This window comes from Xiphias gladius, chromosome 21, assembly GCF_016859285.1.
Source record: "Xiphias gladius isolate SHS-SW01 ecotype Sanya breed wild chromosome 21, ASM1685928v1, whole genome shotgun sequence".
Classification (NCBI taxonomy): domain Eukaryota; kingdom Metazoa; phylum Chordata; class Actinopteri; order Istiophoriformes; family Xiphiidae; genus Xiphias; species Xiphias gladius.
This window is the reverse complement of record NC_053420.1, coordinates 14,716,884-14,740,866: the sequence shown is the minus strand read 5'-3', so window position 1 is coordinate 14,740,866 and position 23,983 is coordinate 14,716,884. Positions and strand designations below refer to the sequence as shown.

At 37.0% G+C, this 23,983-nt stretch overlaps 3 protein-coding genes across 12 annotated transcripts; 2 read left to right on the top strand and 1 right to left on the bottom strand.

Annotated features, from left to right (window-relative positions):
* Positions 1–128: 128 nt before the first annotated feature.
* On the bottom strand, positions 129–12,151 carry gnb1b (guanine nucleotide binding protein (G protein), beta polypeptide 1b). Of its 3 annotated transcripts, none has more exons than XM_040159630.1 (11): positions 11,720–12,151; positions 6,393–6,501; positions 6,218–6,256; positions 6,028–6,134; positions 5,660–5,723; positions 4,436–4,598; positions 3,803–3,869; positions 3,471–3,672; positions 3,089–3,305; positions 2,824–2,939; positions 129–1,871 (listed from the first exon to the last, which is right to left on the bottom strand). In XM_040159630.1, the coding sequence occupies exons 2-10, from the start codon at positions 6,447–6,449 to the stop codon at positions 2,833–2,835; spliced, it is 1,023 nt and encodes a 340-aa protein (XP_040015564.1). In that variant the 5' UTR covers positions 6,450–6,501; positions 11,720–12,151; the 3' UTR covers positions 129–1,871; positions 2,824–2,832. The 3 variants fall into 3 exon arrangements, with proteins under 3 accessions (XP_040015564.1, XP_040015565.1, XP_040015566.1); XM_040159631.1 differs by having other exon boundaries at positions 12,032–12,151; XM_040159632.1 differs by lacking the exon at positions 11,720–12,151 and adding an exon at positions 10,837–10,909.
* Positions 10,268–18,589, top strand: LOC120807501 (calglandulin-like). Of its 7 annotated transcripts, none has more exons than XM_040159637.1 (6): positions 10,268–10,377; positions 14,858–14,913; positions 15,097–15,271; positions 17,246–17,390; positions 17,680–17,780; positions 18,433–18,589. In XM_040159637.1, exons 2-6 carry the CDS (start codon positions 14,911–14,913, stop codon positions 18,474–18,476), a joined length of 468 nt encoding a protein of 155 aa, XP_040015571.1. In that variant the 5' UTR covers positions 10,268–10,377; positions 14,858–14,910; the 3' UTR covers positions 18,477–18,589. The 7 variants fall into 7 exon arrangements, with proteins under 7 accessions (XP_040015571.1, XP_040015568.1, XP_040015567.1 ...); XM_040159634.1 differs by lacking the exon at positions 10,268–10,377 and adding an exon at positions 10,686–10,719; XM_040159633.1 differs by lacking the exon at positions 10,268–10,377 and adding an exon at positions 10,728–10,804.
* Positions 18,590–18,991: 402 nt separating this feature from the next.
* On the top strand, positions 18,992–23,509 carry si:ch211-161c3.5 (uncharacterized protein C3orf18). Of its 2 annotated transcripts, none has more exons than XM_040115907.1 (5): positions 18,992–19,325; positions 20,354–20,790; positions 20,953–20,978; positions 21,132–21,261; positions 22,959–23,509. In XM_040115907.1, exons 2-5 carry the CDS (start codon positions 20,530–20,532, stop codon positions 23,037–23,039), a joined length of 498 nt encoding a protein of 165 aa, XP_039971841.1. In that variant the 5' UTR covers positions 18,992–19,325; positions 20,354–20,529; the 3' UTR covers positions 23,040–23,509. The 2 variants fall into 2 exon arrangements, with proteins under 2 accessions (XP_039971841.1, XP_039971842.1); XM_040115908.1 differs by lacking the exon at positions 22,959–23,509 and adding an exon at positions 21,796–21,821.
* Positions 23,510–23,983: the final 474 nt, after the last annotated feature.

Sequence of the window (23,983 nt, the reverse complement as noted above, 5' to 3'; positions counted from 1 at the left end):
ACAAACTTTTAATCTGAATTACACACCAATACGGTAATGATGCTGGGCTACATTACACACCCCTACAAAAAAAAAAAAAAAAAATTTAACATCCAGTGCAGCTTTTAGATTCCACTCAACGATAAAGAGAGATCTCAAACAGCTTTTTATTACATTTTTCAATCAATAACAGTACAATTTAGTACAGTATCTATCTTGCATCCAGCTCACCGTGGAACACCAACAGACTGAAATGAAATACAAAAAGTGAAAAGGTACATAAGGGTGCAGAGCTCTATAATATTAATGGAAAGAGAAAAGGGAATCCATCTCAGTTGAATTGCATTTTCACTTGTGGCCACACACGAATACATCACATTTATTGTACATCATCGCAGAAAAAAGAAAAGTGAAAATATGTCACAACTTTAACAAAAGTGCTATTGTATACAGTGAAATGTTGTCATTCAGATGCTCTGATTTTCAATTTAAGACCAAGAAAAAAAAAATGTACAAAAGTTTTAGTATGGACAGTATGTGAGGACGTTATTATTCCATTGAGTGTGAAGATTTGAAGGAGAGAAAAGGACTTCTCAAGGATAGAATTCTCACAATGATTGTTATAATTATTACAAAAATTGGCATCAATAGAACTGGTAAGCATAATTTACACTAAGTATGCAGTCAATAATAAGTCTCTCCATTCTTGCTCACTCTGGTGCATAGCGTTACCAGTATTAGTACATGATGTATGCAGAGTTTGAGCCAAAAAAAATTGGCTTCTATTAACTTCAATCAATAGGTTACTCTCCTCTTCAGAAACAAAAGAAAATCTAGGATTTTTGCACCATTGAAAGCAAGTCTACAGCATGCACATCTAAATTAACTCATGGCAGACAAAATTAAATGTCTTAACTTAAAACATCAGACCATTATTTTCAGACATTGATTTGTACATTTCATTCACAGAGTTGCAACTGCAGTCCCAAGCAAAGGAAGTGTCTATTTAGTCAGGTGAGGTGTTTCACTCAAAGTGGATACTAAACACAATCCCCCATCCATAATAAAATCCAGCCATGCCCCAATTATCTCAGCACCTACCTTGCTACCCCACCCCTTCCCACGCAAAGTCAAAGGCATGTAACAAGAATTAAGGGGATTAACTGGATAAGGTACTCGTAATAACTCCTTTTGTACTGGAATGAGCATTCATAACTTATAGCATGTGCTTGGTTAGTTAACATAGTATTAGTTGAGAGGCAAAGCTTCTTCATGTGCAAAAGGCTGTGATGAAACAAAAACAGCTAGTATATAAATACATCATGGACATTTTGAAAGCTGCTCGTGTAATATGATCCAAGCTTTTACTTCTGCATGTTTTCTCTCATCTGTTTAATATGATTTAACTGGATTAGAAAGACAAGCTGTAATTTAAACATATCTAAAACCACTAAAGAAATATGACAAAAAGAAAGCCATCAAGAATAACAAACCATCAGAATAGAATTCTTTAAAAAAAAAAAGAAAAAAAAAAGAAAAAGGAAAAGAAAGTTTAAAAAAAAAAAAAAAAAAAAAAGTTAAATAATTTGTACAATTACACTCCAACATTTGCTTTCAAGACGCACACATTTGCAAGGGATGATAGTGTTGTTTTCTCTTTCAAGGTAACATAAAATGGTCCAAGAGGGAATGCACAAGTTTCTGATTTGATACCACAGGAGATCCTTTCTTAACTAGGTGATAAATAATTGTGCTCTTCTTTGTGTAGGAAAGGCATTGGTTTCCCTTCGTTTTTGTGGTGTCCAAGTCAGTTTAAACAGTGTTGAAGAAGATGCTGTGAACATTCTGAAGTTGTAATGGTCTTCCAGTCAACTTTGGAGTTATAAGAACATCTGGGAAACAAAGACAAATGAAATTTAGAATTTAACTAATCTAACCTGATCTACAATTTAGCTAATTTAACCTTCTGTCAAGCGTAAATTCAAGACCTAATCGGTACAGATCTAACAAAAAGCTTTCTAATCACACATACTGACAGAAGAATGCAGAAGGCTACTTGTGTTCATTATACATACACCTCCAACAAGCTGCAGAGTAAGTTTATAGTTTTTTGGCCTTTTGGGAAGCCTGCCAAATCTAATATTTAAATTTAACCCTAAACCTAAAAATTCAGTGTAAGGAAAAACGTTGATATGTTAAAAGCTTTACGTCATTGTTAAAACCATAAACATACCGTTTTTAGAGTGGGAGATTTCTTTCTATATTTCTTAGGGCAGCAATGCAATTAGAGCAACGAACTTCAACTCTATCTGAGGTGCGTTTATTGACCACTGTGATAGAACAGGTGTAAATCAAACAGATGGGTTTGTTTCTCTGTATGTCCCGCATCAAAAAATATTAAGCTTAAACGAATGCTAGAAGCAGTTGCAGTTGCCCTGACATTATATACGTAGGGGCAAGAATGTTTTGTTGACCACGAAAGTCAAAAGAAAATGCCAAGATCCATTCAAGCTAACAGGAATCTCAACTATGCAGACCAGTAAAAGACTTAAAAACAGAAAGACATTTCACTGAACCCACAACTCTCTTAAACCTGTGAGGCAACAAAAATAGCTCATCAGCACATCACCTTCTACTCCAGCCAGGCAAAAGATGAGGCTAAGGCATACATGTGCAGCTACAGGTTTCACTAGGAATGGCTTTGAGTACAAATGTAGGAAACCGTGAAACAACTGAAAAGAAAGAAAAAAAAAAAGGAAAGAAAAAAAAAGAAAGAAAGAAAAAAAAAGAAAAAAACAAAAAAAGGGAAAAAAAAAAAAAAAAAAAAAAAAAAAAAAGAAGAACCTTCAGGCTTCAATTCCAGATCTTCAGAAAACTGTCCCAGGATCCCGTTGCAACTGCCATGCCATCATCGGTGACTCCCAGGCAGCTAACACGGTTGTCATGTCCAGCCAACACACCTAGAAAAAGTACCACAATTATAACTTTGTCTACAAGACAAAAAACAAGTAAAGAAGTAAATAATCTTTGTCTTATTTTCAAATCAAGAGTACTTTTGTAGCATTTACAAAATAGGGCTGCTAATTGAGATCATGCTTAATTTACTAACCAGCACGGTCGGCTTTTAGTGTGTCCCACACGTTACAGTTGAAGTCATCGTATCCTGCCAGAAGAAGACGGCCGCTCTTTGAAAATGCAACAGAGGTGATGCCACATATGATATTGTCATGAGAGTAGATCATTAATTCCTGATCAGCGCGAAGATCGAACAGCCTGCAGGTGGCATCATCGGAGCCCGTGGCAAATGCATTGCCATTAGGGAAGAACTAAAAATTACAAAAGAAAAATCATTAATGCACAACAGAGGAATAGTGTACAGAAAGGAACATCTATATAAAAATCTATGTTTAAAAAGAAAAATTTAACATTCTAAAGTGCAATCTCAACAAAAAATAGCTTAAGAACAGTTTTGAATTTTGTGAATAACTTACACAGATGGCATTGATGTCAGACTCATGGCCAGTAAATGTCTGTCTGCACATGCCTTCTCGAACATCCCAGAGTTTAGCAGAGGCATCACAAGCACCAGAGACAAATAACCTTGAGTCAGGGGCCAGTGACAGGCTCATCACATCACCAGTGTGTCCAGCAAATGTGGTTGTCTGCTGGCCAGTCTCAATGTCCCAAAGTGCACTGTCCAAACCAAAATACACGATTAAAATAGCTGTTTGGCATTTCTACAACTTCTTAGCTTTTGCACGAAAATGTTGATATAATAATTAACCCAGTATTGCAACTAAATGTTGGCAATTAATTCACTTACCAAGTAGTATCTCCAGAGCTTGTAACAATCTGGTTGTCATCAAGAAAGCGACAACAGGACAGGTATCCTGATATTCAAAGAATCAAAAGAGGACTTCATTAATATGGAATTGCATGGCAGATATTTAACTAGCAGTCAATTAATAACTAGCAGTGCATGTTTAACTTTCATTTTTGCGCCATTACGCATCATCAGTATTATTAACAGTAAATAAGTCAGCTCTAACATTTTAGGAACATCTTAAATTTGGGAATTCAAAGTTACATATTTTGTAAGTATAGTTTTCTGTGTCTTTATTTTCCATCTCTTGGCACCCAATTTCTTCTTTTATCAAAAACGGCATATTACAATATAGGTAAAGTGTGCATTTCAGTTAAAAATTGCCCACAAATTCTGACCAGTGATACACTAATTCCCTTTAGATGTTTTTAACAGGCAACATATAGTATGGCTTCAGAATGTTAAGCATAGAGTTGAGTTGATGCTCTAGTTTTACAATCTGTTTTAACTGACTATAAAAGTGATAACCTAAACCATCCTTTGTAATTTATTAAGACTTAAAATCAATCATACTTAAAAAAAAAAAAAAAAAAGGATGTCACACTTGGAAAAATAGAGTGTACCATCATATACCTGTGTGTCCAGCGAGCTCGCGGCTCACACGTACATTCCCCTCGCGTGTTTTCAGGTTGTAAATGGAGCAGATGTTGTCTAAGCCACCACAGGCCACATAATTTCCTGAAGGTGCGTACGCGCAAGTCATGACCCAGGAAGATCGAAGTGGAATGGCATGAACCTATATAACAAAGGTGACAACACACAGAAATATATTTGTTTACTGAGTTTACCAGTTTTTTTTTGGTCAAAGAAAAATAAAGAAAACCAGAATTTACAGTAGCTAGTTCAATGGTCTGTTAACTAAATAGATTCAGATTTCATATTTTTTGGAGAGCAGTAAAAAAGTTATTCATTAATAAATATGTCAGATGGCTTTTGACACCCTTTTTTCTAATGACCATTCCAATCTGATCATGTACAACATCCATAACCTGCTTATTGGTACTCGAACAGCAAAATGTGCCAGTTAATTTAACAAAGGCTGAAACTAGCCGCGTTTGTTTTTGAGGCCCAATACGCATTAAGGTATCCCGTGTACTTTTCTGGCCTCAATCTGGCCTGCAATCTTCTCAGTAGGTCTAGAGATACATTGGAAGAATTCTTGAAAAGAATTAATCTTTTAAAGGGTCATTCAGACTTAAGGTCAATGTAAATGTTTTTGTGTCGCCACAAAAGCTTCTTCAATATTCTAAAACTTGACAGAGCATGATTCTCTATTTTTAAGTTTCTGTCTGTGGTGGCGAGGGCCAAATTACCTATGAGGCACGAAAACTGCACACCAGACACATCAGCCCCAAGGCAAATGCCGCAAATGCCTCTCTCTCAGCTGATCTGCAACCCTTTTGATGTATTCCACATGAATGCAGCATAGGGAGAGTTAACTTAGTTTCCCTCCTAATTCTAGTATAACCTTATGATTTACACAAGAATAGGTGCATTCCGCAAAATATAAAAACACATGAAAATCTTGGAGGGAAAAAAAAAAAAAAAAGTGCCACTCCTGAAGTACTAGAGAAACCAAACGCATAATCATTTGTATCTACTTTGTCTGCAAGTGCCTCAAGTTTAAATGCAATATCTAATACTTTATTTGCATGTAGATGGTAACACTGATATCCCTTTATCTGCAAGTCTAAGATGCTGCTGTTATTACTTCACTTCCCAATTTGATGACACAGATTGCTATTTGCATATTCAACCATCAGTACATTAACCCCTTTGCAAAAAAACATGACTTACCTTATTTGTGGTATAGCTGTCCCAAATAATGAGTTTGCCATCTTGAGAGGCACTGACCAAGAGCCTACAATGAGAGCAGCATTATAAACACCACTACCATAACAACAATCGCAGTTGTCACACAAAATCTATTTTTATCTAGGATCATAAGCCAAAAACTGAGGAAAAGGGACCACAGGCAAAAGACTGCTGGAAAACATGATGTAATAATTCAATATCAACTGCATCTGTGTAATAAACTCTTACATTTAGGCGTAGTCTAACTTTTGCACTTTGCTCAACATTTGACATGAAGCAAGAACAGATTGCAACAACATAAACAAAATACCCTTTACACACCAATCCATAAATTCTGGCATTTAGTTTACCTGGAATCTGTTCCCCAATGCATGGCATAGATTTTAGCCAAATGACCCCGCAGCGTTCGTCTTGTACGCATCTGGATCCGGCCAACAGGGTCAATATTAGCTGTGATCTGAAAAAAACATCAGGTTATGTAGTTACTTTCAGACCAAATGATTTCAACCTAAGAGAAAAATCCTAATAGTTAAACATTACCTGTGATAGTGTGGCATCTGCGCATGCTTTCCTTGCATCCTGAAAAGAAAAGTTAAATCTTTAGGGCAGAATTTCTTCATCTCACATCTATCTTTGTTGTACAGACTTAACTTGTGAATGCTATTTTTATTGATAATTGGTGGTATGGCATATGGAAACGTGTTTTGTTACTCACTCTGATCTGATTTTTGAGCTGCTCTGCCTCTTGGCGTAACTGGTCCAGTTCACTCATTTTATTCTGCTTTTTCAATTACCTTACTCCAGCTACAGTGGCACTTGTTGATCTAAAACAGAACAAAGAGCAGCACTTTAATCATTCACACAAATCTTCATTTTAAATTCAAGGTCATAATTTCAACCCCAGAGCAGAAGTGTGGCCGAACCGAACTTAGACACAACCAAATCTCATAACAGCAGAAGGTAATGGTAGAAGAGCATTTTCAGCCTGCTCGCTTTCACTGACTTCTCAATTGACTAAACTGTTTACCTACAATATATGAAATATACAGTTCATGGTTCAACATTACTTTCCCACCTCAATGTCACTAACATAATCCTGACACACAATTTAGATTGCCAGACAAATCCTGTTAAGGTATGACTTTCCAATGATCCGAAAAGAAGTCATTATCCTGTTGACCCTAATCCCAGGGATGCTCAGAATTGTAGCCAAGTGATCAATAAGCCACTTATATTAATACAGAGCCTTGAGGCACACTCAAAATTAATCTAATAAAATACATTTTACATATCAGAGTCATGATCCAAGTACCATACTCCCACTTTAATAAACATATCTTAAACTACATCAAGTGTCATTTATCAAAGCAAATTAAATTATTTCAAGACAGTTATTACAGGGAAACCAGAAAAATCAGAACTAATAGTCCAGCTATGATGACCTGTCCTGGGCAAGACACTGACTTAATTTACATGCACTGTAATATCAGAACAACAACAACAAAAAAATTATAGTCACTTTACCAAAGACTACCTTAACCAATACAAAGTAAAAGTTAAAATTTTGAGTAAAATTAAAAAAAAAAAAAATAAGCAAGTTAACTCAGTATTCTAATTTTGGTTACAGTACTGATAAGCATTTTTTAACTGACAATTTCTGCTGTGTGCTGTGACAAATATGGCAATCCAACCATTTGGTGACACATGCAAATTCCTACTACTTTAAAATAGTCTTCTTATTTAAAGCTATAAAAAGCAGTTTTTGCAAAGGTATCACAATGCAACAACATGGTGGCAACATGTTGGCAAGCAATGGTTGTGAACAGCTTAATCAATATACTGTGTTATTTTGAATAAAGTCATTAGTTGGATCATTCATTTGTGAATGTAGTCACTGGCCGTTTACCAACTCCTGTTATCCTGGAAAATGGACCCTTTGCTCAGATCTATCCAATTAATTATTCAAGTGTGTCGAACACAAGCAAATTAGGAAACAAATGTCTGATCTTAATCTTAATGTGTCAGTTTGTATGCTTAAAATGATACACATTTTTGTGGTAAATTAGACACAATGTTACTTCTGACTATACCCAGAAAACTGGTTAAAAAATAAAAATTGAGTATTCACACACAATTTTTACTCATAGATACATCAATAATGATTTTCTACAGATTAAGACTTACAGTAAGAACCTTGTTGAATCAGCTTTAAAAAAAGTTACTTAACCTTCCGAGAGGCAACTTTCTAGGGACGTTTAATATGGCACTGGAAGAATAAAACCAACAAACCACATTCTTAAATACATAGTACCTTGAATCACATATATAAACTACAGTCTATGCTAGCTGCCTTCTATGAGACATTCATTAGCTCCTTGTAGCTTTAAAAAACAGACCTTTGCGTAAGCACATAACAGCTCAAAGTACAATGTAACAATGTACAAAAATGACCATTACCAAACCTGATATAAACTCAGCTCTTAAAAAAAAAAAAAAAAAAAAAAAAATTACAATAAACAAAACAAAAACAAAAAAATACAAAAAACAAAAAACCTACAATTTATTGCAGATTTAACTCAGTTTGCGAATAGTACACCACCACTCAGTTTGACCAGCCTCTCTTTCCCAGTTACCTTACCTGGTGTTTTTCAGTCAGTAGGCCTATATCACTGGAAGTTTCAGGGCAAGACTGAAAATCTTCTCTACCTGACTATGTTGTGTCCTTTAGGTGCTCTGAATGGTTGACCTTTTTAACACAGGTTATCCTCTTACACTCATTAATCTAATAAACATGTCATGGAATGTAATTATTATGCAGTATCAACAAGTGACAGCAGAATGCCATTCTCACCTTCAAAACCTCTGTAAATATAGTTTATATTTTAAAAATGTTCAACTTTTTTTCTGTGTGAAAATTGAATTCAAGTTGATGTGTGTTCAGTCATGCTGAATTTTATTTTTTTTTTCAGATAAAGTCTACTGATGCCCACAGTAGTGTATGATAGGTATTATCAAATCAGATTGTTTTGACAGGAAAAAACCAAACAAAAACCCAATACCTAAAACATGTTTCATTTGGGTTTAAGCAGTTATGTAAAATTTTATTATAATGATTTAATAGCAAAATAGTACTACCTAAATTGAACTCTAAGTGCATCATTTAGCTTTCAATTGCAGTTCTGTTTAATCAACTTCAGGGCTTTTGAAATCTTTGAATGGTCATTAATATGAAAATGTTCCTCTGTGATATTAAATTCACAAACACTTTGCTTGCAATCAAATGAATACAAGATGCAATTAATTTTGATTCATGACTGTTTCCATAACAAACCCTAAAACTGCAACGGTAAATCCAAAAGTAGGATAGCCTGGAGTCGTTTTCTAGATCTGAGCTTTAAATATTCCACATTCAGAAATATTTCCCATTGACCTCTGTGGATGCTTACAGTTAAGGAGTTCCTCTCCCTCATCACTTCTCCTTTCCAAGCGCCTGATCAGGGTCAGCTGACTGCATGATAAACAATGAGCAGTGGCAAACAGCCTGGAGTTGTAGCTCACTAGCTTTTCTCAGGTCCATTAAGTGCAGTCTGTGCCTGCTTCTTTCAAAAAGGTGTCCTCTATGCTTTCAGTTTAAATTAAAAAAAAAAAAAGTATCTCTCTCTGCAGTAGGTAAGTATACATGTGTTCTCAAAGGACAAGTCATCTTATCTGCATTGTTAAATGATGATAATGCAATGTTTCACTGCTAAAGCTGGATCATAGAAAAAGCCATAACCTGCAATATCACTGAGCAACTCCATAATCCTAAAAGCTAAAATCCTCAGTCACTGAGTCTTTAATCCTATCCATGTCCACTAACATAAACAGCTGGCAAAGCCAGCCCAGGCATTAGAAATATGTTTTCCCAATCATAAAAGGATGAGTTTAATCTTATTTCTTTTACACACAACATGCTTAAAGCAAGTGCCTGGATTTTCACACTGCAAGTGAAATCACAAGCCTGATATAACCCTCTCTTCCAATTGTCCAGTGTGACAAGATACTGTACAATTAGTACCACTCTTGTTTTAATAAACTACTTTTAACTTGCATTTTCAAAGAAGTTTTAAGCTATAAGAGTACAAATCTATAACATGAACATACCAAGTATGAATATGTTCTACGAGATTTCTGTGCAGAGGTTAATTTAACACTGTATGTTGTGTACTGATAGTTGACTTACTGACTGTGAGCAATAATGTGATTTGCCTTCAACAGTAGGATAGTTTGCTTTTTATTTGAATGGCTGCCAGATAGCTGTTTTAGTCAGGATGTTACTCTAATCTGTTAAAAGGTTGATCTACAGAGGCTCCACATATCTCAGGAGAATTTTGATTCCAATTCAGCCCCATAATGTGGCAATACACTGAGGATTTTGACTATTAGTATCTGACGAAGTTTAATATAATTTGTATATTTACTGGACCTTGTACAGTGTAACGTTAATATGACTTGCACTGATGGAAATCTGAGAAGATGCAGCTAAACGCCATCTTGCAGACTGCTGTCCGCTAGTTAGCTTGCTAGCAGGCTTGGCAGTGTAGGCCTGCAGGCAGGGCAGAGCTAGTATTTTCAAGAAAGAAGTGTACTCAGTCACTTTGTTAATAACCATTTCATATGTGATTTAACAACGTCCGGTAGACAAGCAAAGTCGATCTAACGTAAGACCCGCTGAATTTCATGACAGATAAACCCCATAGCTGGCAGCATCTAATGCAAATTAACGTAACCACAGCTACTTTAGGGTAGACTCTGCTGCTCTTCCGCAATTACATGGAGTGCTATGTAGTTAGCTTTTAAGCCAACAGTGGTTAAACCTTGAAACTCGCTGGTTGCTTGGCCTCCAGAAATCCACTTACTTACATACTAATAATCTCGTTAAACCCGACAGTGTCTAACTGATTTGATTACGACGTATCGGTATATTTATTGGTTCTCTAATCCTTTAGTGGACCCGAGCCTGTAAAGACTGCAAGGTCGGGCGGCGATGGCCTGTGACTTTAGTAAGCAACAAATGCAATATATGCGGGTGATTTTTCGTAAGGTAGATGTACATCTATCATCCCTTGCTACATAACTGCCAATTAGGTATCTGGTAATAAAGAACTAACGATACTAACCTAAGTTAAAGGCGTTGCAACGGCGCGGCCGTTTCGTTGCAGGGAGGCAGCAATATGCTAACTTATTAGTTCGGCTTGTAAGGGGGAAAGAGGAAAAAAAAAAAAAAAAAAAAAAAAAAAAGGGTGTTAACGCGGCTACAATAACTCACGCTAACAAATTGTAGCTGTTACGTATATATGTATATAGTGTGCCAATTTGAAGTTAACTAGTGATGCTGGTCGCTCTACTATTGCCCATAACCAATATTTGGTTTTAATTTGTTTACGGGACGTTTATTGTTCCAGCCCAACCCAGTGTGTCATCATCAACTGACAGCAACATCTTTAAATGTAAAATTTCGAGTAGGCCTACAAAGCGACCCAATTCTAACTATCAAGTTTCAGGTGTTAATATTATTCTAACAGTTATCTTCAGTACCTTTTGGCCATTAACTACCCTGTACTTTAAGTTCTGTATTTTAGGCCAAGAAGCACCTCCGCTGGGCCATCACTAACATCAAGCCTCTCTGGCGAACATTAACGTTACTTAAACGGCAGCCTGAAGCTTTGCTAACATTAACAGTAGTTAACCCAACACATTTGACTGGATGTATAAGCCAGTTAGGTTAAGATAAGTTTTGTAGCAATCTTCTTATCCGCCGCAAATACTGAGTGCCAGGACCCACCGCTGCGGTTACGCTTGGACCTTAGCTACTTGAATTTGCTTATCACAAAATTGCCAATTTAATGTAAGCTAACCGCAGCTAACTAAATGGCTAGGAAGCTAGCCATCGCTACCCCACCCCCGGGCAGTTCAATTCCGCCACAATTAATCAGCTAATGATATTAGCAGATATTGTGAAAGACAAGAAAGCAGCATGATCCTCGCTTTATTTCACCTTACCTGATTCAATTTGCGTTTGTTTTTGCGTTTTGGCATTGACTGGAAAACAAGACGGCGTATACCTCCGATCCACGCATCAACGAACACCAAACGCTAGCTTACTAACTAGCTAGCCAGCTAGCGTTAGTTTTCCGAGGAGCAGCCCTTCCCGAACGCAGGCTACAGCTAGGGAGCTTGACAACCTCCGTCAACCAACCGGAGAGGGGAGGGGGGGGGGGATCACACCCACTAGCCGTGTACCGAAGACACTGCCCAGGCAGACAAAAAAAAAGCTAATCTTTAAAGTCACTATAAGTCAAAAAGATAGCCTACTCTCTCTTTTTCACCAAGCTTAACATTTGCCCTTTCCGTAGTAACACTCTCGTCCGGCCATCGAACGGCGAGATGGGCGCGGTAACCCTGCAGTTAGCGCCGGGAAACCCCACGCTGCAGCAGCGATGGGAAGAGAATCATCGATTCGTGTTTTATGTACAGCTGGAGATGTTAGCGTTATCGATCGCTTTGGACGTTGTTTAGCACTTCTCATTTGGTATATGCGCATTTTTATTAGAGTAGACCAAAAGCACAGAGAACATGGCGTTCATTTGTTTTGTTTTTTCGCCCCCTTGCAAACCAGACTAACTGAAAGGCTGAGTCAGTCGGGCCCCGACTTGCCTTCTAAAGTAGGAAGTGGTATTAATAATTTCAGCTGGGCTCTCTATAGCTAACTAATAATAGCAGTGTCAACAACATAAAATGGCCTTAGCTAATTAGGATTGTGTATTCTGATGTTAGTGTGTGTTTGCTGTGTTTCTCAGGTGCAAAGGTAGACTCAGAATACAAACAGTAAAAAGAGGGATTTTTAATCAGAGTTTATTTAGCGTGTGTTCCAACCATGTATCTATTGAGCTCTTTCAAAAACACCTCTCACTTTAGCGCCTTGCTAGTTGGGTTAGTGGTCCTCTTTGGTGGCGCATTTCTAGCAAGCTGCTAGTTTAACAGACATCCCCTTCCCTAAAATGTCACAAGATGATCATAGATTATCTATGTGCAACACAGCCACTCCTGTTTGTTATGTAGTTTGTTGGATAGACATACAGTTGTCCTATAGTTTGGAATGTGTTGCCACAGTCTGTACAGTACCTCAACAAACAATACTTAGTTAAAAAACATTTATTTATTCAGGGCGACTCATTGAGATCAATAACTGTTTTACAAGAGACACCTGATGACCACTTACATATAGATGCTATAACAAGCGAGGTCATCCAAAGCAGACATCACACACACACACAACAAGGGACACGGTAATTTATAAAAAAATCTTAAGTACGATTATTATTAAAAACAGCAGTATGGAGGATGTTTAAGTCCCTCAGAGGAACAAATGTCTCCAACTTCAGTTTAATTTGCATTTCATTCCAGTAGTAATGTCCATACTACCAGAAACCAGTAAAAAGAGTAGCACAACATACCACACACTTTGGTGTACGTGTATGTGTATCATCCATATACAGTACAAGGATTCAAACTCAGGAAATAATCGCTTTAGTTTCAGCAGTTATTTAACTAAGGTTCATGAGCAGGGTCACGCCTCAGCCACACCTCTAATCAAGCCTAACCATCTAGCCTGCTTTCTGTACGCCTCGCTAACCAGTCCTCTCTTGTTTGTCTATTTTCTAGCACTACCCACCCTTCCCTTCCATTACCAAGTCACCTTCCACCTATCGTTCTCCACACCCGTGTATCATCCCATACCTCCTAGCATCTCCTCCATCCTCCCTCTTTCGTTCAGCCCTTTGCATACTTTCTGCCCCCTCTGTAGATACTGTCTGGGGCTTGAAGTAGGCTTGGGTGACGCAATGCCTGAGACAGACTAAGATAATATGTTTGATTTTACCTATGTCTATAATCTTTACCACATGCAAAATGAAGAAATAAATGGGATGTTTGTATAAGAGACTTGTACCAGACCTCTGAATCACACTGCACCTGAAGTGAAATGAAATGGCAGCAGATCATCTTTATTTTGGTTTGCCAGCAGAATTTCGATACCATTTGACTATGACAGGCAAATTTATTTGGTTACAAAGATGTAGAAGACGGAAGAAAACGGTATGTCTGTGTTGTTTTGCCTGATCATAAACAATATTTCTTTGTACATACACAAGTTCTAATGTCCCTGTATACAAATTGCCAACAAATGTAGCACCACTGGCAGGACAAACAGAGCTCTCTTTTTGACCATTATTTTTAAACCCTTCATGTATCAGATAAACGTTCTTTTCCACCGAGTGTAATCTGGCAATTTAAGACAGTGAACTTAGCCAGCATAATCATTCATTCATTCTTTCTTCCTGTGAGTATGATCCAACCTTGTTCTCTTTTGTTATGGCCAGCTTGGTGAGGTTGACTTAATACTGTATATGGTTCAGTCAAATTATGGCCTATTCTTTTCTGAAAATGCTTAAGTTTTCACATGGCTGTACAACAATAATATATAGGATTAAAAAAACCTGTTCTAGTTTGTTTTTGTTGAATGGTTAGCTTACTGACTATCAGCAAATGTAAATATTAAGTCCAAAAACCTTAAGATAAACTGTTTTTTACAGTTTTGAATTTAGTTTTACTTGATATCTCCCTTCAAACACTATGAATAGTTAGGATCATTTGAGTTATATGGCTTACTGAATGTGAAATTCTAAATGTTCCCATTGCAATGTTGGAAATAACTTCTTGTAGTTAAGTACCTCCTTATTTGGTTTTCTGCTTTCATGAGAGTCACCGGGGGCTGCAAAACACCTGCTAACGGCTAACAGCAAGCTAATTGCAGTTCCCATAAGTGGAACATGTGACATTGAGGTCACAGAAAATGCATCTGATTGTTTAAATATTTTGTGATTTTGTGTTTAGCCCTTTCTGCCTCAGGTACTTTGAGAATAATATGATATTTTAACTAATTATAAGTTTATTTCTCCAGTATAACTACGCTGTTTACCTTTGGTTGGTTGAGATCAGTATCCAAATATTCCTCATCCATGATTAGCAAGTCCATCCTCTAAGTGCCATAAAAGGTTTTGAAGAAGGCTTTTCTAAACTCTGGGGAAGGGTATTGGACGTGTAGACATGATGAGGCTAAGACATCCTCTCATTCTGCAGCAACAGTTGTCACAGTGCTTGTCTTCAGCCGTGTTCGTGCTACCAGCAAAAAAATGGTGAGTACCTTATGAAAAAGTTACTAACTTCACATACAAATTGTTAATTCCAATATATGTCATTAAAATGATTAAATTCAACATGAAGTAATTCAAGAAGCTTTGATGTGCCAATCTCTACTCCTTTTGATAAATCTTGTTAACATCTAATATGAAATAACGCAACTCCCTTATATCTTCCAGGCCAGCAAGTTAACACAAGAGCAGATCACAGAGTATAAAGGAGTTTTCGAGATGTTCGATGAAGAGGGAAATGGAGATGTGAAGACACAGGAGCTGGAGAGACTGATGAGTTTAATGGGAATTAATCCTACAAAGAGAGAGCTCTGCCAGATGGCCAAAGATGTGGACAGAGATGGTGAATATAAGTTTGCAATGGCTGTAAACCGCGCATGAAAACAATTATCATCCTAGATGCATTTGACTAAGAACACACCACCAGTTGTTATTCCTATATCGGCTTTTTGACCTTTATGGGCAACTGAATCAGTTTCAGATAATATAGATTAGGCAGTTAGGGTCTTACTCACACCTGTGTCTTTAGTAGTTATGTCTGCAAAATAAAACGTAATCCAGTGCAATGGCCCTTGCATAAATCCTACTTTCTTGAAGCGTAAATTGTTCATTTTTTTCAGGTGCACTGTGTCAGAAAGCTGTTTTGTGTCAGCTCTCAGTAGTGTGATCGTAGAGGTGGTGATGTATTTGACTGTTATTGCAAGAGGGTGCTATTTACATACATGAGCAACTGCTTTGAAATGCCTTTAAGCAATGGCGTCCATGTATTCTGATCTGCATCTTGAGGTGAGGACGTTAGTTGAAGCTCTATCTGTCTAAAGTTCAGCCTGAACCTAGTAAGTAATCAAAATGCTGAATTAGGTTCTGTAACAATAACCTGGCCATTCACATAGGCTAAAGTGCTGGAAGGTGGATAAAATGGACGTTTGCCACTTATTCTGATTAGGTCATGATAAATTAATCTCAAAACACATTTGGAATTACCCTTTGCAGCTGGTCGGGTCTGGACATCAGTTGCAATTCCAGGCAGATTTAGGATCCATAAAGCAGACCCATGTGCAACCTTTTAAGGGGATAACATCTTCCCAAATGCATAATGAAAATGCACAACATTATCTAATACTGCAGTACTCTGTCTATTGAAGAGCTTCACACTAATCACTAGGTGGCAGTGTTTCACCATGTGTAATTTATGCATGGTGGGCTTTATGCTATAAAAAGACTATTGACATATCCCAGAGTTGCAAGCACACACATACAGAAACAATCATCTGAAGACATTATTGGCATTGACGACTGTATTAGAGTTGAGGCTAATATCCTGCAATTGTACTGTTGGAAAAGGTTTCCATGACCACTTTATTTACTCATTTACTTTAGTTAGTTATTTGTTTAATTAAGATGTTACGGATGTGTATTTTTTTCCAAATCAAATTCACATTTTTCTCTGTATTTTACAATAATGTACTAATAATTAGTTCTCTAATATCAAATAATTTCCTACCATCACTGTGAAAATGAATGACTCATAAAAGTCATAAAAGAAACAAAAGCTTAGAGCCACTGTATATCTCCAGTCACTGGCATATAGAACAGGGGCTTCATTATGTGCCCAGCACAGAAATGAAATACTGCACCATGATTTCTGCCTTCTGCTAATTTAATGTGGACTTCTTTTAAATGGACTTCGTCTGCTATAAGTATATCTTTCATGTCAAATTAAGTTCTCTTTAACATATCTAACAAATTTTAGATATATTTGTGTCACTTAATCTGTTATGCTGAAGGATATAATTTGCCATTTAATTTCCTGTTTCCTATTTCCCCTACTCTTACCTTTCTCTCTTTATACCTCCTTTCCCTCTCTGAACCAAAATGAGGAAAGAACAAATGCAAACAGATTTATTGCAAAAATTTCTTTTTAAAACTCGGACTAATACTGAATAATTTATACAAAAGTATGGCTAGATTTTGTTCATCTCCAGCCTGGATCGCAGTCTCATCCATACTTATCCAATTACAAGAATTTAGAAGCTTTGAAAAATGAAGCTGTTCTTATGAATATTTGAGAAGCACCTTCCTTTTAGTCAGTGAGTTGGAATGTAGATAATCATCATTAGATAATTAGCATTAAAGGGTCAGGTTGAACTTATCTTTCATTCCACTACATATAAAAAATACATTCTTTCCAATGTATTGTTTTTCTCTGTATGTACAGTATGTAGCTATTCGTTTATCTGTCTTTTTCCTATCTACTGTCTTTCTGTTTGTCTGTCAAACTGACAAACTAAAGTTTATTATTTTTGTGACATTTTAGGTAAAGGAATATTTAACTGTGACAGCTTCCTGGGTCTGATGGCACTATACCACGAAAGAACCAAGAACCAGGATGCTGAACTCAGAGCTGCTTTTAAAGTATTTGATAAAGAGGCCAAGGGATATATTGACTGGAACACACTCAAGTAAGACTAATGTGATAAAAAGACAAATATACAGATTTTCTTCCTCTGTAAATGAGTGAATTATTCATCAGCTCTTATGCTGACCTACTGCACACTCAATTGTTCTGCACCATTAACTCATTAACAAGAAATTACTTATTTTGTTCACAAATTAAAATCCAGATTAAGCAGATTGAATTAAAAACACACTAAACATGAACTTATCCCGAGCTTGTGTTCATTTTGTGTTAATATTAATTTGTCATCATGAGCTTTCAGTGTTTCTTTCATGTCTAATCTCCATTCCTAGATATGTACTGATGAATGCAGGAGAGCCACTTAATGAGATCGAAGCGGAACAGATGATGAAGGAGGCAGATAAAGATGGAGATGGAACCATCGATTATGAAGGTATATATATTATATTCATATTATGTTAAGTTATATAACTCACTCTACTCTTCTTTGGTTGAAAAAATAAATTTAATATTATTGGAAGATAATTGTCTTAGTGTACAGTTTGACATTACTGTATAACTGTTCTTATACAGTTTGTTAATATATACTTTTTAGAAATGTTGTCCTCCTGATCTTTATGGTTAAATTTTTCTGTCAGAATCAGTCAGACATGTTAATATCAGAAACTCATTGCTTTTCACTAATAAGGTAAATCTATTATGTTTCAACAAATTTGATTCAATATGTAAATATATATTACTGAAAAATGAAAATTACACTGTTATGAACTCTGCAGCATACTTTATAAATTATAAAGTTACGTGAAAAGCTACATTCTTTCTGCTAATGTTTCAGATTGACTCCAAAACTCATTTTAACATGTAAAATATTTTCTATTAAGAAATCATTTACAAAAATATATGTACTTTATCATGACATTCATTTAATTCTCCTTCACATGGATTGCATTCTATTCACATTTGACTTTTACATTGAAAAAACCTCCAAATACACAAGTATATTCAATAATGTGTCCTTAGACCGAAATAAATGGGATGAATGATAAAAATATTATGTTATTTATAGCTGATTTGAACTCTTTCAGAATTTGTGGCCATGATGACGGGGGACTTGTTTAAAATGAGCTGAAGACTCAATAAAGGAATCGACTCTCACTTTGAACCCTGTGGATACTCTGCAGCAGTTTTGTGCTCCAGTGGCACATGATTATAAAACAAGAAGACCGGTCATTTTTCTGTGTTCAACATATTTCTAGTAGTTCTAATGGCAATGTGTGCAATCACATATCTCTGTGTTTTGTGAATAATTGTAGAAATACTTCTCATAAAAGTAAAAAAAAATCTTTTAAAGTGATTGGTCAGTGTTTTTTTCTGTTTGTGTGTTTCTGATAGTGGGAATTCAAGTCACTGAGGGTCAGAGAAAAGACATCATAGGGTTAATATCCTCAGACCTGCCACCCGGATGCACTCATTCACATAGGTCTGACAGCATCTGGTGTGCAGGGCCATTAAATCCCATTCTCATCCCTGCAAAACCAAATAGACAGCTCAGGCAGCCAACCGCATCTATTAACCTAAAGCCATTAGACCAATTGCAGAGTGAAGGGGGAGGGAGGTTGCCGCACTGATCTCTGTTTTCAGCATCCCATAGAGCAGCCTCTGTTGTGTGAAACACAAGAAAGGGCAAGACGGGGGGAGTAGATCCTTGGAGACAATCTGAGGACGGAAAAGGAATCTCCTGGAGGCTGCTGGGATAGGGTTCCTTCGGTGTTTGGCGTCCATCTTCGGAGAAAGTGGCTGTTTTGTCAATGTAAACAGCCTGTGCAGTACCTGCATTGCTAAAGGGGGAAGCAGAAAGGAGGAGGAGGAGGGACAGACACTGGAGGAAATGTTGCCTCTTCCAATGAAATGTTCCCTTCTCTAGCTAGCCCCAGCCCGTCGCAGCTCACCTCTGAACTCTTGCATGTTACATGTTAAGGTAGGTCTGCAACTCTAATCTGAGAGGACACATGCAGTAGGACCTGGTCACGTTGGCAGGATTAGTAGCTCAGCTGTTTGTACAGGACAGCTGAGATACAGTGCATCCTGACTAAAAATAACATGTTATGTATCAGTAACACATAGTTATAAGACCATAAAATGATTTAGATGAGAATGTAAAATGTTGCACGACCCGTCTTTCTGCAGTGCAGGGATTATTAGCAGCAATGACTGATCCAGCCTTTGGTTTTCATTGGTTGTTTGCTTCAGCTGCACATGTTCCTCATTAAGAGCAAAAGCAGACAGGATGCACTGAGCAAGGAGAGAGGAATGGGTCATATGTCTACCTTCACTGCCTTCCTGTGTCACCACACAACACTGCTTTAAAATAGAAAGCATATTCATGTTTTTTTTTTCAAGCTCCTCGTGTAAATCTTCAGGATAAAATAATCTTCACTCTCATGGAATACGTACAGTATGTGTGTGGGTGGGAGGCACATGTACCAAGTCTTGGATGCAGTGGATATTTATGGAACCTGTGTGTGTGGAGCTGTGTGTGTGTGTGTGTGTGTGTGTGTGTGTGTGTGCGCGTGGGTGGGTGTAAGTTTGATTTTGACGTTTGAGCGCACTACCAACACATTTCCTCACGGTGCACATTACAGTTTGAGTAGTTAGTATTCCTCTGTATTTTATCAAGATTGTTATGCCACTCTTCTCATGTGCCTTTGCTACCCACATCCTGCCCAAAACACCTACCACAACCCCGCTGGCACAATCCACTATGGTTTGACTGAAATCGAGGGTGGGGTGTGCCAAAACTGACATGTTTGGTTTTTTTTCATAAAGATTTAAGCAGTGCGCCGAAGCAAATATAGAAATAGAAATGGAAATGCAAATGATGTTTTAGCATTTTTGCTGGAGGATCATCTCACCCCATGGTTATACCATCACATTTAACACACAAGGTTAAACCTTTTACAAAATAGCCCTTTATTATTCACATACTGTTTTTCTTTTTTGTTTTAGTTTTAGGTTTTGTTCTAAAGAGCAAATGGCCAAAGCATCATCAATGGTTCAGCAGACCCCAGACCAGAGGGATGACATCTGTGCCGGCCATGAGACACACTAGAGAATGAGCGACATAACAACATCCACAAAGAGATTAAAAAATAATCATTCAGTTGAAACAGTTACACCTGACCATGGCTACCACTGCAGCTAAGACAACTACAAGTTTTGTCTCCACAACTGCCACAACCGCCACAATCCCCTTCCTGTCAATGGGCACGAGCACCAGAGACAATATCACCTCCAGAACAACATTAATGACTGTTACTATAACAACAAACGAAACCAGTTTCAACGCCACCACGTTTCCAGAAGGGATGATGGAGGGCTCGGGAATGGGAATGGTGCTCGTACCATTTGGCATCATCACCGTCATCGGCTTAGCAGTGGCAATAGTAGGGAATCATTTAAATATTTTCTATTGACTTCCTCCCATTATTATGTTTAACTCTTTCATTATTTGTCTCAACACCTCAGACATTGTTGCCCTCTAATACTTGGTTTGTACAACACTGCTTGTTTCTCTGTGTGATTATATCTGTCGTTCTCCATCCTAGATGCTGTATATACGGAAACGGAAGCGGTAAGTTTAAAAAAACATAATATTTTCTGATCCAACAACCAGGCCAGGCTGGAATATCAGCCTCGCCCGATAATGCCATTTTTACCCTAAAAGGCATAATTTCTTCTTACTTAGATGCTAATTGGTCCTCACCTCTAAGATCTTGTCATGCAGGTTGGAGAAGCTGAGGCACCAGCTAATGCCCATGTACAACTTTGACCCAGCTGAAGAACAAGATGACCTGCTGGAACAGGAACTACTGGACCACGGTCGGGAAGGCAGCCTCTCAGGTCCCAATGCCAAGGTAGGGCAGAAAGTATTCGGTAGAACATGTACTGACAGTTTTTTTTTTCTGTATCCTCACATGAACCATTTATTTCCTTTGTAACAGTCTTATCTAACAGGTCGTATTCACAGACCACAAATGGTGAACGGTGTGATGACCACAAAAGCCATGATTCCATATTTTATATTACTTAATATTATTAAATAGGCGTAAATTGAAAATTTGGAATAGTGGTTTAGAGTCTACGCTTTGTTTCCTATAACCAATAACAAAACACAAAGTATTACCAAAGTGTGAGAGTGTGATGTCACATTTTTGGATGCATGTCAAAACTTCTTATGTTGGTTGTTTTTACTTTGATGTGTTACTTTATGTATATTGTCATTTTGTCAAAGTCTCTATTTTTGACATATAGTATTGTAGTATATTTATGCTTTATTTTAGGCCACTGATTAAGTAATCTACACTGCCAAAATTTTACCTGCTCCTTGTAAGTTTTTTGTCCCAATCAAAATTTATCTTTTTTTTTTTTTAACCTTATTTTCTTTAAAGTTTTGACTATGGCCCAACGGTTAAAGGCAAACATGGTAAAGTATCACCTGTGTGTCTTTTGAGCCATCCCTCTAAACCTCTTTTTCCCCCACAATCCTCATTCTTTCACACTATCTTTATTTCTGTATCTCAAACAAAAACACAGTAGGTTAGATGTTTGTAACTGATTTTGGACACTAAAAAATAACCTTTCTTTATATTAACTAATCTGTCTCAAAGTAAATGCTGACAGTGGACATACACTGACACACTGAAAGTCTGTATCTTTGAACCTACACCAGTCTTATCTTTTACATCCTTTCCTTTGTTATCCCTCAACTTAATACTTACACATTAAATACTTCAGAGGCCACGTGTATAAACAGTACATTTATTTATTAGTACATAAATGAATACAAAATTTTCTGTTATTTTTAAAAAATCAAATGCCAACTACTACACCATGAAGACTTCCAGAGGCACAGTACAGTCTGAAAACTGAAGAAAATGACATCTACGTCTGTTTTGAGTCAGTTTTAGTTGTTATCTACCGTAGACAATTGATTAAACAAAAAAATCTAAATTTCTTTTGAGTGTGAAAATTCATTTTTGACATTGGAAGTTCATGGTCAACGCACTAGCTTCTTCAAATCCAAATCCATTACAACTCAGCAAAGTCAGTTTGCTGATTAAAAACCGTGATGTGGTTGAAAGGTATTGGAAAAGCTAGTAATTGGACTGTAAGAGTTAAGATTGTTTTTTTTGTCAAACCCCTATTTCTGACATACATTGTACTGTGGAACAATGTGTCTATCCACTCAAAAATCAATAATAAACCAATTTGAGCATCATGTTGACATTTTTAATACACTGAATTTGATCATTTTTACCACATAAACTTTCTACACATATACCAAACAGTTTACATATTTGCTTTTTGTTGTACATGTGGCCTCTGGTCCTAACAAATTTTCTCACTTTCAAAATCTTGAAATAAGTCAGTTCAGCTGCTGTGACTGTCCTGACATGAACAAAACTGACAGTTGAACAGACAGTCATATTAGACTGGGACAACAAGCTGTTATTACTGCGTTTCTTAGTGTTCAAGGCTGGAGTCACCAAGTGATCTTAACGTCATTGAAAGGTTTATCTCTTATCTGTCCTGCTGCCCATCTCCTCTGCAGACTCTCACGACCTCCCAAGGGACCACGCAGAGGCCCAGTCGTCTGGTCTTCACAGATGTAGCCAAAGCTCTCAACGCTTAACAGTTCTCTTCCATTAGTTTATTTCAGTTTGCGGGGGCCAATGGCCTCATTGAGATACAGACTGTTGCTCAGGAAGGGAAAAAAAAGGGAAAACTGGGCTGTTTTTGTGAACAACTGGAGCTTTCGCGAACGTTTTTATCACTACCATTTTGTACGTGAAATGGCAGTGGTTTTCAAATTATGAAGAAAAAAACAACGTAGGGTGCATGTATGATAACGGAAAGTATCCCATATGATCTTGCACTGTTGTCATTTGTCACACAAATGCAGGGTGATGCACTTTTCTTAAAATCATGTTATGTCATCATTGTTAAAATGTTTGGTAGCTTGTCAGTGAAGTCCTTCTGAGCTTTGTTATCTACTTCCATGTTTGATATGAGAGGAGTGTAAATTTATGTTATACTGATTTTGCGGTCTTACGTCTCTGACAAGGTTGAACACTCGATGTGTTACCATCCTTGAGTGAACTGTCCTCCTTTTTGTTTCTTCCTTATTGAGTAATGAAGGATTTATTCTGTCTATAAACATTAAAGCTATTTAAACAAATCTGAAAAAAAAGTGCTTTGTTATACAAATCTGTAACAAAAGAGAGTTTGTAGGTGTGATATTTTATTGATAAGCGATGAAGAAGCAGAATAATATAAATCAGTTTGTAAAGAATCATAACAAAATATATATCACAGGTTTGTGAGTTCTATTAATGAAGTGGACGAGGACACATCAATAATATAACTACAAAATGGTGTTAAAAGTAAGGCATAAAGTATGATTTCTCAAGTTACACTTCAACTTCTCAATAGTTGAAAATGGATCAAGTACTGTATGTAACTATATCACTATCAGTAAGATCATATAAAAACGTTGTCCCCATATAGAGAGTAAATATCCAGACACAGCTTGTGTAAAATAACCAACATTGACTCAGCTGTAGTTAAATTAACAGG

Coding starts and splice junctions, on each gene's coding strand:
- LOC120807501 (XM_040159633.1), top strand. CDS start 10,765: ATGTACATCTATCATCCCTTGCTACATAACTGCCAATTAG. Junction 10,805..14,857: donor GCTACATAACTGCCAATTAG/GTATCTGGTAAT, acceptor CTCATTCTGCAG/CAACAGTTGTCACAGTGCTT. Junction 14,914..15,096: donor GTGCTACCAGCAAAAAAATG/GTGAGTACCTTA, acceptor TATATCTTCCAG/GCCAGCAAGTTAACACAAGA.
- gnb1b (XM_040159630.1), bottom strand. CDS start 6,449: ATGAGTGAACTGGACCAGTTACGCCAAGAGGCAGAGCAGCTCAAAAAT. Junction 4,599..5,659: donor ACAGCTATACCACAAATAAG/GTAAGTCATGTT, acceptor TTTGTTATATAG/GTTCATGCCATTCCACTTCG. Junction 2,940..3,088: donor ACTAAAAGCCGACCGTGCTG/GTTAGTAAATTA, acceptor TACTTTTTCTAG/GTGTGTTGGCTGGACATGAC.
- si:ch211-161c3.5 (XM_040115907.1), top strand. CDS start 20,530: ATGGCTACCACTGCAGCTAAGACAACTACAAGTTTTGTCTCCACAACT. Junction 20,791..20,952: donor TCGGCTTAGCAGTGGCAATA/GTAGGGAATCAT, acceptor TCTCCATCCTAG/ATGCTGTATATACGGAAACG. Junction 20,979..21,131: donor TATATACGGAAACGGAAGCG/GTAAGTTTAAAA, acceptor CTTGTCATGCAG/GTTGGAGAAGCTGAGGCACC.